At 36.9% G+C, this 19283-nt stretch overlaps 1 protein-coding gene and 1 long non-coding RNA gene across 2 annotated transcripts; both read right to left on the bottom strand.

The window, feature by feature from the left end:
* Positions 1 to 2023: 2023 nt before the first annotated feature.
* LOC110778427 (uncharacterized) lies at positions 2024 to 4350 on the bottom strand. The gene is made up of 3 exons (XR_008922540.1): positions 4282 to 4350; positions 4099 to 4197; positions 2024 to 2131 (listed from the first exon to the last, which is right to left on the bottom strand). It is a non-coding gene; the product is annotated as an uncharacterized lncRNA (long non-coding RNA).
* Positions 4351 to 12131: 7781 nt separating this feature from the next.
* Positions 12132 to 17086, bottom strand: LOC130463005 (uncharacterized). The gene is made up of 6 exons (XM_056832015.1): positions 16941 to 17086; positions 16295 to 16382; positions 16111 to 16209; positions 14843 to 14859; positions 14649 to 14754; positions 12132 to 13592 (listed from the first exon to the last, which is right to left on the bottom strand). Exons 1-6 carry the CDS (start codon positions 17084 to 17086, stop codon positions 12132 to 12134), a joined length of 1917 nt encoding a protein of 638 aa, XP_056687993.1.
* Positions 17087 to 19283: the final 2197 nt, after the last annotated feature.

Genomic DNA, 19283 nt, shown 5'->3' on the forward strand with positions numbered 1-19283 from the left:
GTATGTTTAACTGTATTCCCCTACAAATATATGATGTAACGGGGGTAAAATGACAATAGAAAGAAACAATTTTCACTCAGTCACTAAACAAACATACCGATCAAGAGGTCTTTATAATAAGCTTGTAATGGGGCTAGGTACAAAGAAAGCGTAGGATATAATTTGGGAAAAAGTGAGAGTAAGGTCCAACCTTGGGAGCAAAGGTAAACTATATGTGTCGGCGACGATAATGCCAAAAATCCAACTCCATCGAACCATGAATTCGAAAAATCAAATAAGCTACAACCAAGGGGAAGAACATAATATAATGTCAATGATCTTTCTTTAATCCCCTTTCCTTGCCTTCAAACTATATACAAAATGAATAATGTACTTTTTTTTCTATACTTTTTTTTCTATTTTTTTTATATAAAATAAAATGACGAAAATGAAAGTACAAAAATAAATAGTAACTCCTATAAGTTTGCCAACAGTTATAAACACCATTTCCGAACCACAAATCTAAACATAGCCTCGAACCACGAACTATTGGCTTAGTGTGTCAATCAATCAACACTAATGAGACCATTACGAATACTGAAGCTCCCACAAGCTAAACTCGGGACAAGTAACCAACGGGGAGAATATGGCTCAGTTTTTTGGAGATAAAAGAATAAACGGAAAAGGTTACAACATGGGTATGAAAGGCAGGAACTGATGTTTCTAAATTCGTCTCAAGGCTTCCTAAGAGAATAACGTAAGAAAATAACCTCTGGCATACGCTGCACAAGTGAGTTACAAGTTAACTACTAATGAATCTCAAGCCAAAATCAAACAATAACAAGTCACATCAATCAACAAACACATAGTAAGGTGACCTACAAGATAATTGGCTAGCTATTCTTGACACGAGACCAACATCTTACCGCATATCATTCAAATAATTAATAACCCTAAAAAACCACTTTTCTGGAAAAGAGCTTTCTTTGGGTTTTATTTTTTAGCTGATTGCTGCACGTTATTTATTATTTTATTTTTATTTTTTTGGCACTAAAATGTACGTACCGTATATACATACGACCCTATAAATCGAGTTCGAGTCTTGTAGCTAGTTTTTGCCATCTGATAGTACTATTATTGTTTACAAAAGTGTAACATACTTATAATACCAAAATAATCCAAATCTTTCATTAATAAAAAAAATATTACAAAAAATGTTAAGGTTTAAAGGAAATTAATGTTTCGTCCTATAATATATCTTCTCCGCAAAGAAATAAAAAATTCTAAAATAAAATGAAGTCATAATCACCTACGCCATATCACCATCTTTATGATCCATACCATCTTCAGAATCTTCATCTAGTTCCTTATCCTCGGACACATAGGTAACCCATACATCCCTTAACTTGTCAATCTTCGCTTGAGAATAAGTAGTAGGTACTCCACTGTAGTACTACAAAACATCAAAAAATTTGCATTACACTAGAGGAAAAAACCTTATAAGTTGCTCTTAAAAGTGGCTTATAAGGTGCCCTTCGTAAGTGCCACCAATGGGGGGGTCACTTATGTAAAATTATCAAAAGTTGCCCTTAATAAGGGCAACTTATAATCTTATAAGGTGCCCTTGTTTGCAACAAGGGCACCTTATGTGAAACTTATAAGGTGCCCTTGTCGCAACAAGGGCACCTTATGTGAAACTTATAAGGTGCCCTTGCTGCAACAAGGGCACCTTATAAGCTGCACATAAGGTGCCCTTGTTGCAAACAAGGGAACCTTATAAGCTGCACATAAGTTGCTCTTGTTGCAAACAAGGGCAACTTTTGAGTTTTTTTTTTTAAAAAATAAAAAATAAAAAAATCTGCAATATAATTCCTAATATTCTGCAATATAATTTCTGTTTCATCAAACACCATCTTGACATTCTCAAAAATGATATAAATTTCAAATTTCCAATAATATTACCGAATTAATTCAAATGTAATTAACTAAATCGATAAATAACAAAATAATGTAAGAGTCATGAATAACTACAAATCTGCTCTATTTATTACACTGAGGGTAGTTCACAATCGTTGAAGTACATAGCCCACTTGTCTCGAACCTCATCCAACTCCTTTTTGGTAAAGGGCTCCTCCCTTGGAGTTTTGAAAACCTTTAAAAGAACACCGTACATGCAAACCAATAAATTAAATTAAGTTTCATATGCGAAAACAAAAATTAGATTGGTTGCGAAAACAATTATATTGGACAAAAATGACATTTTTGAACCGAACTACCAACAAACGAACCTATTTCCATATTCTAAACGTTTTTCATGATACATATGATTAGTTATATGATTATAAGACTCATTTCAAGTTCGTTATGCACGTCTATGGTTCATTTGGGTCGATATAGGTCATTTATGGTAAAAAATGGCATTTTCGATCCTAATTACCAACAAACAAACCTATATCCATATTCTAAATGTTTTTCATGATTCTTATGATTAATTGTATTATTATAAGACTCATTTCAACTTCGTTATGCACGCTTAAGGGTCATTTGGGTCGATGTAGGTAATTTATGGCCAAAAATGGCATTTTCGATCCCAACTACCAACAAACGACCCTATTTCCATATTCTAAACGTTTTTCATGATTCATATGATTAGTTATATGATTATAAGACTAATTTCAAGTTCGTTATGCACGTCTATGGTTCATTTGGGTCGATATAGGTCATTTATGGTCAAAAATGGCATTTTCGATCCCAATTACCAACAAACAAACCTATATCCATATTCTAAATGTTTTTCATGATTCTTATGATTAATTATATTATTATAAGACTCATTTCAACTTCGTTATGCATGCCTAAGGGTTATTTGGGTTGATATATGTAATTTTTGGCCAAAAATGACATTTTCGATCCCAACTCCCAACAAACGAACCTATTTCGATATTCTAAACGTTTTTCATTATTCATATGATTAGTGATATTATTATAAGACTCAATTCATGATATTTATGAACGTCTATGGGTCATTTGGGTCGATATAGGTCATTCTTGGTTAAAAATGGCATTTTCGATCCCAACAACTAACAAATGAACCTAAGGACACTTTCTAAATCTTTTTCATGATTCATATGATTAGTTATATGTTTATAAGACTCATTTCAAGTTCTTTATGCACACATAAGGCTCATTTGGGACGATATAGGTCATTTATGGCCAAAATTGCATTTTCGATCCCAAATACCAACAAACGAACCTATTTCCATATTCTAAACGTTTTTCATGATTCATATGATTAGTTATATGATTATAAGACTCATTTCAAGTTCGTTATGCACGTCTATGGTTCATTTAGGTCGATATATGTAATTTTTGGCCAAAAATGACATTTTCGATCCCAACTACCAACAAACGAACCTATTTCGATATTCTAAACGTTTTTTATTATTCATATGATTAGTTATATTATTATAAGACTCATTTCATGATATTTATGAACGTCTATAGGTCATTTGGGTCGATATAGGTCATTTTTGGTTAAAAATGGCATTTTCGATCCCAACAACTAACAAATGAACCTAAGGACACTTTCTAAATCTTTTTCATGATTCATATGATTAGTTATATGTTTATAAGACTCATTTCAAGTTCTTTATGCACACATAAGGCTCATTTGGGACGATATAGGTCATTTATGGCCAAAAATGGCATTTTCGATCCCAAATACCAACAAACGAACCTATTTCCATATTCTAAACGTTTTTCATGATTCATATGATTAGTTATATGATTATAAGACTCATATCAAGTTCGTTATGCACGTCTATGGTTCATTTAGGTCGATATAGGTCATTTATGGTCAAAAATGGCATTTTCGATCCCAATTTCCAACAAACAAACCTATATCCATATTCTAAATGTTTTTCATGATTCTTATGATTAATTATATTATTATAAGACTCATTTCAACTTCGTTATGCATGCCTAAGGGTCATTTGGGTTGATATAGGTCATATTAGGTCCAAAATGGCATTTTCGACGGTTCATGCCAATTATAGGCGAATAGTTTTTTTAACTAATTTCTAGCCTAATAATACATCATAAATAAGATATTTTATGTACCTTTTCCAGATCTTGAACTTCCTTGCAACTTTTGAATATGTCATGCATGAATTTCATCACGTAATAGCCACACTCGACCCCACCCTCTTGTTGGGCGCACTAGATTAAAGACAACATAAATTAGATAATAGGAAATGTAATTGATTTGGCCGTACAATAACTAGTGAACAAGTTATTAGTTACCTTAACTGATTTCCATTGAGGAAGTGCGCTTTTTTTTACATTCATTTTCATCAACACTCTGCAATTCCACAATTCATTGGAAGTTAATTAACATTAAATGCTTGAATGTAAAATATGATTGCAAGTTTTATTTGATATATACAAAAAAACTAAATACGGAATGTACTTATTCAATAGTGACTTGACCAACACGGATCGTAATGGATCTTGACGACAAGAATCAAATTGATAAATTGTGTGGCTTGAAACACATATCACAAGGAGCATCCAATGGAGGCTGTAATCACAAAAGAGTGGTTTAATAATCCATAATATGCCACAACAATCACAAAATATCATTATAATCGACACTAATGTAGGACAATAAAGATATTAAAGCAAAGGCATACTCTTCAAAGTACGGGGCTAATATGAAATTGTTTTTCGCTTTTGTGCATTGACGGATACCGTCATCGAGATATTGACTGACTTCGGCTCAATTGTTCATGAAACTAGCACCACTTATTGACTGTGGATCCAACCACCCAATATGACTATCCGAACTAAAATCATCGAACTGAAGAGACCTAAAGAACAAGCAAACATAAGAATAATCGAAACTTGGCAAACCATTTACCTTAATAAATACATTACCATAACTAACTATATTAATTACCTCATGAAGACTTGTATCATTGAAATATTAAGCATATCAACTTTGAGGAATTCACATATATCGTCTTTAGTTACCCATGCTGTGCCATGCACGGAAAAGTGGAATAATGACATGTCCATCTAAACTCCAATAGCATTACCATCCGGTAACTCACTAACAAGACTATGCAACCATTTGCACGGCTTACTAAGAGAGTCAAAAACATCTGATTCCACAAGTAAATTTGCATGAGAAACTGGACCTTTCGATGATTTAAGTTTGGAGTTTTGACTCTTGCCTTGTGAAATTCCTTTTGCAATCAACTCCATTGATCGTTGACCATCTTTGCTAGCTTGAGTTGGTGGTTTCTTTTGTTTAGCTTTCATTGGTGGCGCTTTTAGTTTCTTGATGATCTGTAAGGTTAATTTACAAAAACCAAGAGATTATGAAAAAACTTGTTTATTGAAACATATAGGAAATGTTATGCAAAATAGAAAGGCGTGGAATTAGAAACACAAAACACCTCGTCTGAAAACTTCACCCATGCAAATGGCCATAGTACATAAGAACCGGAGGCATCGGCCAAAGTATGGAGGAAATTGTTGGGCACCGGAAGTATCCAATCCAAATAGTCTTCATGAACATTGTATGGGCTGACCGCATCATAACCACTCGGGACTTGCTTGAAGTGGACTAGTGGTCGGTCACTTTGTGGTTGTGCATTCGCATTGGCCACCACATACAATTTCTCACCATTTGATTGTCCCGGGTGTAGTAGTTCGCAAGGCGTCTCCTCCTAACATTCAACCATCAAGATATGCAATAAGTAAAAATTTAGCCATCACGTTATTGAATGAATTAAAATTCCAAAATTTATATAAGAACATTACGGAATTAAACTCCAGAATTCAGCTCACCTTTAATTCAGGCATTGGTTGAACTCCAAGCATTGGTTGAACTTCAAGCATTGGTTGAACTCCAGTAGACGGCTGAACTCTAGCAGGTGGTTGAAATCCAGTAGGTTCTTGACCTTCATTAGGTGGTTGAAGGTCAAGAATTGGTTGGCTTGATGAATCCAAAGGGCTACGGCGGGGTAACTCCAAGCTTTGTAAGCCCATCTGTTGTAGGATTGCCTCAGTTATCTCCTTCTTCAGTTCTTCTCTCATCGAAGCTATATCTGAAGCTGTTGAAGATGCACTGAAGTTTGAGTTGGTGGGCTTGCGATATTCTTCACCATACGCCTTTTTCAAGCCAACACGTACCCCTCCGAAACCTCTTGGATGCCCGGAAGGGTCAGGTCCAAGAGTCATGTACAAGGGATCCTTGTTTAAAACTGAAGAAACCTTTCCTTCGGCACATGCTTGTTGATATTCAACCTATTTTATGAAAACAATATAGAAAGTGATTGTTACATTAATACAAAGGTAGACAAAATGTATAATATATATATATATATTAATTCAAATTATTGAAAATCACTCCATTTACTTACTAGTTTATCACAAGCCTCTTTTGTTTCGGGATTAACAATTACATATTTCCCATTTTTGTCGAGACTATGCATCGAACACCACCAATCATTGGCACGGGTGTTGCCACTGTTGGGGTATAATCCTTTTTCTTTCCATCTCTTCCTCTTTTCTTCATAAGTCTCGGGACCTAGCCGATGAGTATGTTTTTTCTTCTTTGCATAATTTGAACACTTTTGGCGCTTTGCCCACAAAGTATACATGTCAACTTCAATGCAAAATGTAAACAATAAATTTATAAAGTACGTAGGTAGATTGTTTGAAAATTTACCACTGCATCTGGAGTTGTTTTTTGTGCAACAAAAGCCTCCCATTCCTCTGGTGTGATGTGCTTCCAAATGTCAAAAGGGAGCTTTATCGGTGGCGCTTTTTTACCTTCTTTTTCACCATCATTTTCTCCTTCATTTTCACCTTTCTCTACCTTACTTATCTCTCTCGTCTTAGAAATCCAGCCACTCACCAACTTGGCTTTGAAGTTTTTGAATCTCAAACGTAAATTAGATTCAAAAACGTCCTTCTTAGCTTGGGAAGGTTCAATATGGAATTGATTCTACACAAACAAATAAACATGGAAATGTTAGTTAACATGTATAGTCCCAAGCATAAATTCCCGAGCGCAAGACATATGATTAACAGCTGAACAGATCAGAAACTGACCTGTTCAGCTGCTGATCTGCTGCTGCTCATCTGCAACAGAACAGATCAGTTTCTGATCTGTTCAGCTGCTGATCTGCAGCGGCAGATCAGCAGCTGAACTGATCAGTTTCTGATCTGTTCAGCTGCTGATCTGCTGCTGCTGATCTGCACCTGAACTGATCAGATTCTGATCTGTTCAGCAGCTGATCTGCTGCTGCTGATCTGCAGCTGAACCGATCAGTTTCTAATCTGTTGTTAGCATGTTTTGGTGATATTTTCAGTCTTCTGGAATAAGGAAAGATTCTAATTCAGAAATACAGAACATACATCAGAGAATTGAGGTTAAAATGTCAAACTTAAACCCAAACTAGGTTCATTGCACAAGAATCCATTAGTTATGCAGTATGGAGGAAAGTGAATGATGGTGGTGCAATTTAAAGAAGTGAAACTTCAATTTGTTATGGGAAAAGGAGGATATATAAAAGCAAGAAACTTAAGTATATGTCCTGGAAATTTGTTTGATTTTCTACCGTGCATCACTCTACCACCCGTGTGCACCTCAAACACATTCTGCACCATGTATAAAATAAACGCTTTGCACGTTCATTAAACTCGCGAAGTACTTGGTCATAGTTAGATTTTGTACTGATTTGCACTAATCCAATCAATACAAAGAACAATAGAACACAACATCTTAGACTTGAATGGATAATCAATATAAAATTTAGTGCAACTTTAACAATCCAATCAAAATAGTTACAAGGTTGGTTACACACTGTAATACACACACACACACACACATTGTCACATCCACAAACCAAAGTATGAATGAAATGAAGATTCTGATCTGTTCAGCAGCTGAACTAATTAGTTTCTGATCTGTTCAGCAGCAGATCAACTGCTGAACAGATCAGAATCTGATCAGGTAAGCTGCTGAGCAGATCAGAATCTGATCAGTTCAGCTGCAGATCAACAGCAGCAGATCACCTGCTGAACAGATCAGAAACTGATCTGTTCAGCACCTGATCTGCTGCTGCTGATCTGCAGCTGAACTGATCAGTTTCTGATCTGTTCAGCTGCAGATCAGCACCAACAGATCAGCTGCTAAACAAATCAGAATCTGATCTGTTTAGCACCTGATCTGCTGCTGCTGATCTGTAGCTGAACTGATCAGTTTCTGATCTGTTCAACTGCAGATCAGCAGCAACAGATCAGCTGCTGAACAGATCATAATCTGATCAGTTCAGCTGCAGATCAGCAGCAGCAGATCAGGTGCTGAACAGATCAGTTTCTGATCTGTTCAGCAGCTGCTCTGCTGCTGCTGATCTGCAGCTGAGCTGATCAGATTCTGATCTGCTCAGCACCTGATCATATCGTTGTTATGTTCGGACGTATTAGTGTGTATGCCATACTTATGTTCGGACTATTTGCATGCTCTAGTTCGGACATCAAGTACACGATTAGATAAATTTCTAGAATTAAAAATTAGGCTTACCATTGCATCATCCCAAAAAGTTTTCTTCAAGCCCTCGGGTACATCCTCCCATTTCAACAAAATTGAAATCTTCCGCATACAAAGGCCTGTAAATGTTGCATACTTACGGCGCCACTTACCACAAGGGTTATCGAATTCATTGTACTCCAAGTACATCTCTTCTCTCGCCCCAAGTCCTTTTGTTGGCCCTCTCCCCTTTTTCTTCACACGCTTTTTAACACTTTTACTTGTGCTAACTTCATTTGCCACCACATGTTGATGGTTATCAATTGGGGGGGGCCTATCGGCCATAACCTCAAACTGCTCAATTCTGTGTATATATTCATCATATTCACGATCTTCCGACTCACCTTTATCTGCCTCCACCGCTGCATCATAATCCCCATCCTCACTACGTTCATCATCATCATCATCATCCATCAGCTCATCCATAATAGGGTCATCATTATCATGCATGATATACCTGAAATTAAAGAAACAAAACCACGTCACAAAACAAATATGTTTATGAAACTCGTTTCAAGTTCGTTATGCACGCTTAAGGGTCATTTGGGTCGATATAGGTCATTTATGGCAAAAAATGGCATTTTCGATCCCAACTACCAACAAACAAACCTAAGTCCAAATTCTAAACCCTTTTCATGATTCATATGATTAGTTATATGTTTATAAGACTCATTTCAAGTTCGATATGCACGCCTATGGGTCATTTGGGTCGATATAGGTAATTTATGGCAAAAAAATGGCATTTTCGATCCCAACTACCAACAAACAAACCTATATCCACATTCTAAACCTTTTTAATGATTCATATGATTAGTTATATGTTTATGAAACTCATTTCAAGTTCGTTATACATGCCTAAGGGTCATTTGGGTCGATATAGGTCATTTATGGCCAAAAATGGCATTTTTGATCCCAAATCTAAACAAATGAACCTAAGTCCAAATTCTAAACCTTTTTTTATGTGTCATATTCTTAGTTAGATGTTTCTAAGATTCATTTCAAGTTATTTATGCACAGCTAAGGCTCATATGGCTCGATATAGGTCATATATGGCCCAAAATGGCATATATAGTCCAAATTCTAAACAATTCATCCAATAGCACACAGAGAAAATAGTCAAACTTATATTAAAAGAAATGAACCTAAAAACAAAGCAAGACTACGAGGCCGAAGCCCAAATAGTCAGGCTCAAAATATGTCCAATACAAAATACCAAAATACCAAATACGTACAATACAAACTACCAATAGCTAAATATAGTAGCTTTAGGTTACAAATTTCAACACAACACAATACACAAGTACATTGCATCAATACGGTTTTCTTCAGTACACAATATACAAGTCTTGCACCACCAACACAATACACAAGTCTTGCACCACCAACTGCTCCTTGTTGGTTGTTTCTTCATGCTAGTCTGAAGTCGCCTCTTGTGTTTTCTTGATTCATGTACTGTAGACCAATTGAACATGTGGCCTGTTAGTACGGTCCAACACACAGTGACAAGACCTAAATTAAAAAGCTAGATGTTGTGCCAATTTAACTTGTTTAGTTCATACCTCTAACCATTGCTAGATTTCGTCATCAACAAGTATTCCTTCCGTGTGATCTGAACGCATGTAATTTGTGTCATTATCCACATTGTTTGTCACTTCAGTTTCGGGATTGGTGAATGGAGGTGTATCATCAAAAGCATCATACTCGTCCTCATCCTCAACATCACCGACACCGAGGATGTTTCTCTTTCGTGGTACAACAATAGACCACTTCTTATCGGCAAGGTCGGTTATATAAAATATTTGCTTAGCTTGTGATACAAGTATAAATGGCTCTTCAGTCTCACGCAAACGACCCAGGTCTACAAGAGTGAACCCGCAAGGATCATCCCTTTTTACACACCTCTTATTATTATCAGCCCACTTGCACCAAAACAGACCAACAGTCAATTTTGTTCCGTACTTAAGCTCCCATATATCTTGGACTCGCCCGTAGTAAGACAACTTGGCATCAACCGGAGATCCATCCTTAGCACTAGCATACTCTCTTGATGACGCCACAAGAGAGACACCACTATTTTGCACTGACAAGGACTTCTGATCTTGGCGCTCGGTCCAAAATGTGTATCCATTGACATCATAACCCTGATATGACTGCACGGCTTCTCGAGGACCAAGAGCTAGATACTGAATAGTTTCACAAACAGTATTACCAGCTACCTCTAGTTCACCCATCACCTTATCTTGGAACCATTTAATGAACTCTCTATTATGCAATTGCGTCAATTCTCTTTCCCCTTTGGAAGGGTATTCATTAGCCAATTCCTGCTTATGCATCACCAAATATGGGTGGACGACTAGAATATGATGCAACACATATAAGTGAGCTTGTAATAGCTTATGCGTAGGAGGTGAGATCAATTTTGACCCAATTGTACCCTTGCCTTCTAGTCTTCCCTCATACCGAGATGTAGGAAGTCCAATCGTTTCAGGTTTTGCTAAATACTCGGCCACAAAATTTCCAACTTCTTCACCCACGTTGCCTTGAATCATACTACCTTCTGGTTGTGCAGGATTCCTCACTTTATCTTGTAAAACACCCATGTGTCTCTCAAAAGGTTAACACCACCTCATGAACACTGGACCGCACAACTTAATTTCTCGAACAAGATGGCAAATTAAATGAACCATTATGTCAAAGAACGAAGGTGGAAAATACATCTCAAATTCGCATAATGTTTGGATTACTTTGTTCTGAAGTTCATCGAGTGTTGACGGATCAAGCACTTTGCTACATATCGTATTGAAAAATGAACAAAGACTAGTAATACTATGTCTCACATGCTTTGGCAATATCCCACGAATTGCTATGGGTAAGAAAGTTTGCATCATGACATGACAATCGTGAGATTTCATACTTGTCAACTTCAACTCGCCATTTCAAGACACAAATCTTTTCATGTTCGATGAGTACCCCGAGGGAGCCTTAATGCCATACAAGCACTCACAAAATAACCGCTTTTCTAATTTGGACAATGTGTAACAAGCCGGAGGCAAGTAATGGGTTTTCTTCTTCCCTTTGTCGTTGCCCTTTTCTTTGCCTTTGCCTTTGCCTTTGCCTTTGCCTTTGCCTTTGCCTTTGCCTTTGCCTTTGCCTTTTCCTTTTGTCTTGGCACCCCCTGTTTCCATTTCCTTCGTTCTATTATTTCCCGAAGTCTGAGGCCACAGCTCTGGACGAAGCCCCTTACTTTTAAAGTATTCTCGCACTCCCTTGGTATCCTTTGTCTTGCCCAAAATATTCATAAGTGTCCCAAGAATTGCTTCACAAATATTTTTCTCGATATGCATGACGTCAAGACAATGCCTAACCGGTAGATCTTTCCAATATGGAAGTTTCCAGAACACAGACTCTTTTTTCCATAATCCAGTTGTACCCTTGTCTTTCACTAACTTGCCGAAGACCGTTTCAACACCCTTGACCCGCTCATAAACTTCCTTACCAGTCAACGCTCTACGGGCGACATCCATCTCAACATTCCCATCGAATGCTGTCTTCATCTTACGATAGGGATGATCACGTCTAAGAAGCCTTCGCGTTCGCAAGAACACATATTTGTGACATTCGGAAATATATTTGGATTGTGTATCCTCTTCACAAGTCGGGCAGCTTTCATTCCTTTGTTCTTGTAGCCGGATAAGTTACCATAAGCAGGGAAGTCATTGATGGTGCAGAAAAGCATTGCACGCAATCTAAACGTCTCATTTGCATGTGCATCAAACACAGAAACCCCTTCATCCCACATCTTTCTCAAATCATCAACGAGAGGTTCAAGGTAGACATCTATGTCGTTTCCCGGTTGTTTAGGCCCCGATATAAGAAGCGACAACATGATGTACTTGTGTTTCATACACAACCAAGGAGGTAAATTATATATGACTAAAAGTACTGGCCATGTACTATGTTGGGAGCTAAGAGTGCCAAATGGATTCATCCCATCCGTACATAACCCAAGCCTCAAATTCCGAGGTTCCTTACCAAAAGTGTCATGAAGCTTGTCAATAGTCTTCCACTGGGGAGAATCAGCAGGATGCCTAAGCAAACCATCTCTCTTCCTTCGATCAGGATCTGCATGCCACCTCAAATTCCTTGCATCTTTTTTTATCGAAAACAAGCGCTTGAATCTCGGTATTATGGGAAGATACCACAACACCTTAGCTTGGTAAACATTCTTACCCTCGCTTACCCCTTTGCATTTGTAACGCGACACTCCGCACCGTGGACACTTATCCAAATTCTCATACTGCTTATGATATAGCAGACAATCATTTGGACAAGCATGTATCTTCTTGTACTCTAAACCAAAGGGACACATGAGCTTCTTGGCATAATAGTTCGACCTGGGAAGTTCATTGCCAGCCGGTAACATATCACTTAGCGCCACCAACAACTCAGTGAAACTAATGTCAGTCCAGCCTCCGCTTGTCTTGATATTGTAGAGTGTGCAAACAACGGAAAGCTTGCTATACTTTGTACAACCAGGATACAATGGCGTTTCAGCCGCCTTAGACAAGCACTCAAAAACACGATCGCGAACTTCATCCTCGACCTCGTGCAACATGTCCTCGACACGATCATTATCATCATCAATATTATTTTCAACGTCATCGTCATCCTCATCCTCAAAACAATCGGCTTCCCCTTCCGCATAGATAGCTTCTTCTTGTTCATGCACAACATTCTTACTAGAATTACCTACGTACACTCCACTCTCACCATGATAAACCCATACATGGTAATTAGGTCTAAACCCACGCATAAATACATGATCTCTAATCACCAAAACATTATTGACCGTGTTCACATTCTCACAATCGGCACAAGGACAATAAAACTCTTTGACCCCCGTACTAGCTTGATGTTGTAAAGCACTCATACAGAACTTCGAAACCCCATGCATGAAATCCTTTGTGTCACGTCTACCATAAATCCAACTACGATCCATCTCCGGGAACTTCTAAACAAACCAAAACCCCCGTTTAATTGGCATAGAAAAGCAAAAACTCTACCACTTTAGCATATGAAACCAGAAGTTGATTTATCGAATGAATGCATGCTTCCAAAGGTCCTTATCACTCCAACCTAACCCATCCTTGAACGTCTAACCCCACTAGTGAATGCATGTCAACTATTCAATTCTAAGGAAAATCCGGCAGCATTTCCCTACTGTTCACCAAGTACACGATGTAGGTAAGTTATTACCTACATATGTACCCAGAGAACAAAATAGGGAAACGACGAGCCAGTATATTCCTTAGAATCAAAAAGAAGACATACATTCACTTCCTAAGTGAGATTAGACGTCCAAGAACAGTCCCAAACCGGGGACTATTCAAGACTTACTCCTAACGAGTAAGTCTTGAACGGGTATCTAGGCATATGATGATGATGCATTTACTTCTAGACAATAATGTAAACAGTAAACATATATACATAAATGCTCGAAAATAAAGTGTAAAGGGGGAAAACTCACCTAAAAAACAATCGACAATTTAATTTTCTACTGAACAAGGTGGGGAAGCGTCTAGCCTGCACATAAGAGCAAGAAGCTATTAGATTACAAAAAAGTGAATTGCATGTGTTCTACTGATAATAAAAAGATTTTAGGCCGCATACAGATGAGATCAACAAATTAAAAATAAGGAATTGTGTTCTTGTTAATAACAAGATTTAGACCTTATTTTCATAACTCGTTTGTTTTCTTTGTTTTTATAAAATTTTAAAGTTTAATTGGTTTTATTAGTTTTTAGTTTTCATTATTTATTTCTAATTGTAATTGTACTTCTATTATAATAATAATTATTATTATTATTATTATTATTATTATTATTATTTTTATTATTACTATTATTATTATTATTATTAATTATTATTATTATTATTATTATTATTATTATTATTATATATAATTTTGATTTGTATTATTATTATTATTATTATTATTATTATGCAATACACCACTGATCACCTCCCACGTACCACCACCTCCCTCCCACGTACCACCACCACTGACCTCTTCCCTCCCACACTGCCCACCACCACCTCCCACCACCACCAATACAACTCCCTCCCACTGACCACCTCCCCCCACTCCCACCACCACCGAATCAACCAACGCACTACCACCACAAGAACAAAACCGATCGACAAAGCAATTTCATATTAAATAAGGGTGTAATGTAACTGAATTATGTAATTAAATCATACCTAGGAACATCAACCACCTAATATGGAGAGAATTGAGTGGTGAGTTAAGAGAATTACCGCCGGTACGTGAGAAGGATCAGATCGAGGAGGCGCCGCGTAGGGCTTTGTCGTCGGTGAACATGAAAGCCTCAGAGGATGCCGGTGAAGAGGAGGCGCCGGTGAAGAGCCTTGTCGCTAGGCCGTGAGAAGAACGTACGTGTAACAGAATTGCAGGCCAGCTGCGCGCGAAGAACGACGGTGAGGATGGTGCACGGTGATGGTGGCCGGAGTTTGAGTGCGCGGTAAAGAAGAATGGCCGAACGTCGGTGGTGATGGTGCGCGGTGATGGTGGCCCGAGTTTGAGTAAGTTTGAGTGTGGACGAGAGCAAACTTGAGTAGTACGGAACTTTGAAGGCTGCTGTAGTGTTGTTGCATGAAATAAGAAATACTTAGGTTTAAGGTGCCCTGGTTTCAAATTGGAGGAAAAGTAATATTTTTTTTTTAAACCATTATAAGTTGCTCTTGTTGTATGAGGGCACCTTATGTTGAGCAACTTATAAGCTTTTTTCCTCTAGTGTTAGTATAGTGTTCATTGGTGTTGTTCTAGAAATGATCCGATAAAAAATGATCTAAACAAAACTGATTAATTAGAACTGATCAAAACTATAACTATGGATTCTTAGGTTTTACATTTAAACCTGTTATTTATAAAGCCTAGAATTTTCAGTGAGTGCAAGTATTCTCCCTTTATATGTATCACCATATATGTGGTTTGTATGACTTGAATGTTTAAAAATCAACTAGCTAGGACATTTTCTTGCTTAGATCATTGTCATCTAGAAACCTTCATGAAAGGAGATATTCTATTACCAAGACCTAGGAATATTGACTAGACAGAAACTTTGATCATGCTTTTAATAAAAGGAATTTGTGCCTTTGTCACAGGTTTTCAACCCCAAACTTGAAACAGCTCACAATTAAACATAGATTTGAGAACTGATTAGAACTGATCAAAACAGAACTGATCAGTTCAATTCTGATCAGAACATAATTGATCAGTTCTGAACAGAACATAATTGATCAGTTCTGAACAGAACAAAATTGATCAGAACTGAACTGATCAGTTCTGTTCTGATCATAACTGAACTTATCTGAACGGTTCTGTTCTGATCTGATCAGAACAGAACAGTTCTGATTAGTTTGATTCTGATATGAACAGAACTGAACCGAACTAATCAATAACAGTTATGTTTTGGTATGGTGACAGATAATATTCATTTAAACGGTACCTGATCAGGAATAACTTGTCGTCTTTTTTCTATAGTCTCAAGCATGTAGCGGCATATATAATATCCACACTCGTAGGAGTTTAGGGGTTGACGAGGACACTTGCAAAAAAAATAAAGCAATAAATATGTTACGAGCTTATACATATAGTCAAAGGTATGCATAAAGAAAAAATATGGTACATACTTGTGGTTTCTTCCACTTTATCCCTGGATTATTCTTTTTCACCTTCTTGATATCCTTCCGATATTTCTCGCTAAATTTCTTGATCCCACTGTTGAATTGTAAAAATATTAGATTTAAAATATAACAACACAAACATGTATTTTGAGCTTAAAAAATGTAATAGTACATACTCATTGATGATCTTTTGAGCATATTCACGAATTTCATTGGACGCTCCGGCTGGATCAAGCCAAAATACTACTCCATTCCAAGGACTTATGACCGCAACCATCCAATGCCGACTGTTTGGAATGTATTAGTTAGAACCACTTGACATTATTTTCATTGTGGGGTGCAACTAATAGTTTTGTAATAAGAATTCTATCTACACTTACTTCTCTTTATAAGGAGAAAAAAAAGTTGATTTATATTTTTCCCTTCATTTTGACCGAAAACCTTCGCTAAATAGTCAAATATTTTTTCTTCTCCATCAATTGGTGTCAAAGGAGATAAGTAATTACAATCGCAAAATCTGTACATTCAGGCTACACTATCTTGTTTACACATTTCGCTCAAGTACCTTGCACAACAATATGCATATGCATTATATATATCATATAACGAAAATAAGAAAATATCTCAAAAAAGTCAATGATTAGGCACTTACTTCATAAAGATGGACAAGTGAGTAGCTTCAATCTCTCTTTGGAAGCACCAATCAAACATATTCTCATAATCAACACTAAGTTTTTGTTCATGACCATACACACTTGTCGGGATTGTTATTGTTATGCACTCCTCGTTAGCTTTCATTTTCATAGCTTGGATCTTGAATTTACGCAACAAACTAGTGGTTAACTTGGCACGATCCTCCTCAGATATCACATCCTTATGAGTGGTTGATGCTTGTGATGATGGCGTTTATGGGGATGGGGAAGACAAAGGTTGTGTTGACGGTTTATCAACCTTAATAGAAAAAAAATTGACTAGTTAAAGCATGTAAATATGGTATCAATGCATAGTTAAATTTCAGATTGAAACAATTTAATACATTATCCTTAGGAAAAATCAAGTGACTTGGCCACGGAGCAAAACTATTCTTAGTTTGAGACACATAAGTGAATTCTGAGGTTGGACATAACACATGAGCTGCTGGCATCATCACTTGATCAACCGAGACTCGAAGAAGACCATTCTCAACCTTAATACCATGAATAATTATCACTTTTGTTCCCCTATTTATCTCCACCTTTCCAGTGGCAGCAATTTGGAGCTCTTTGTCACTTTGAATCGCCAAATAACAATCACCCCAACCCTTAAATGCATGCAATTAAGTTATCATACCATTAGAACACATCAATATATACAGAAGCCAGAGTAAGTACTGGCGATAACAAGCTTCTTATTCAACAATGCAGCACTATCTTATGTATTCTACAGATTGCCATTGCCTATTTTCCAGAATTCTACAGATTAATGTTGGATATCTGAATCCTGGGTTAATGGGACTTTACATTGTGTTTCTATGCTGGTTTTCCATCAGAAGGCAATCCCTACTTTCTTTAAATTAGTTCTCATGATCAACCTTCTGTTTTAAAAACCATCTTCTTACGTTCAGTCGCGGTTCTGTGTTTTTACAGTGAGCCTCCAGGAACTAAATGCAACAGGAAGGCGGAAAGTTCAGTTCGGACTGACTGGCTTACCATCATTGTAATTTCTCAGGAACCCTTAAATGCATGCAATTAAGTTATAATACCATTTGTGATGTAGTAGAGAGCGTTACGGTGTTTGATGAAGAAGCATCAGAAATTGAAGAGGGTAATTTTGTGTCAGAAGCAAACTGTTATGATAGAAGCAAACACTCTGATGGTAAGCTGGTATATGGATCAAAATCAGCAAGGGTTACATAAAAATTATGTAACTAAGTTGGTATATGGATCAAAATCAGCAAGGGTTCAGCTTCTGGTTCATTATATAGATGAGCAAAGTAGAGAATGGTAAAACAGTTTAACCTTTCATGGACTATTGTAACTTAGCTAACTATTTAACTGAAGAATACGTGTTTTTAAACTGTGAAGGGATTTGTGTCAAAGTTGTTTCGCCTAGCAGATTCTCTCATCTTTTCTCCTAGGCTTGTTCTGTACTCGTGGATGTGGATACTCTGCTTTTTGTTCGATTTATCACAGGCCTAGGGTATATGGACTTTTGGTTGTATCAGCATGATAAAAATTACTCCCTCCGTCCCAGAATACTCGCAACGTTTTGACTGGACACGCTTGCCAATGCACAACTTTGACCACCAATATCTTTAACTAATATTATAAAAATTTATAAAATATTAATATTTTGAAAATATATATTAAGATGAAGACAACAATATATTATATACTAACATTTATTTTCATATACTTGAAATAAAATAGGGTCAAAGTGAATTATGTGAATAGTGTAAAAAGTCAAACCGTTTCGAGTATCCCGGGACGGAAGGAGTATGTAACCAAGCTGGTATATGGATCAAATTAAATCAGCAAGGGTTCAACTTCTGGTTCACTATTCCCCTATCATCTATCAAAATCATATTAAATAAGCTTCTGCTTCTGATGTGGATATTCTACTCTTTATCTCATTTTCTATACCAAAATCATTATTAAATAAGCTTCTGCTTCATTATTCCCTATCATCTATACCAAAATCTGCAAGGGTTATAAAATGATCAAGTTAATAATGAAGGAAATATGTCCTTCACCCAAGGTGCATTAAGTCTAATACCAAGGTTCAGATTAATTGCGAACAATTAATTCAGTGAGATCAAGTGATCGGAACAGCTAGCTGGAGCAATGCTTCCGATCAGTGAGTTCTAATGGATATTGAACTCACAACTTACTCTTGACTGAACCTACAAGGTCACACCAATGACACGTAACAGATCACCGGATTAAATTAATCGGAAATTCATTTAATACCTTTTCGGGAATTAGTTGGAAACGTATTATACGATACGACCTTTGTC

The sequence above is a fragment of the Spinacia oleracea genome, chromosome 6 (assembly GCF_020520425.1).
Source record: "Spinacia oleracea cultivar Varoflay chromosome 6, BTI_SOV_V1, whole genome shotgun sequence".
Taxonomy (NCBI): Eukaryota; Viridiplantae; Streptophyta; class Magnoliopsida; order Caryophyllales; family Amaranthaceae; genus Spinacia; species Spinacia oleracea.

Excerpts from the sequence above, each read along its gene's own strand:
- LOC130463005 (XM_056832015.1), bottom strand. The coding sequence starts at position 17,086 with ATGAAAGCTAACGAGGAGTGCATAACAATAACAATCCCGACAAGTGTG. Across the intron at positions 16,210-16,294 it reads TAAAGTGGAAGAAACCACAA|TGTCCTCGTCAACCCCTAAA; the intron begins GTATGTACCATA and ends TTTTTTTGCAAG. Across the intron at positions 13,593-14,648 it reads GGCAGTGTGGGAGGGAAGAG|AAGTTCCCGGAGATGGATCG; the intron begins GTCAGTGGTGGT and ends TGGTTTGTTTAG.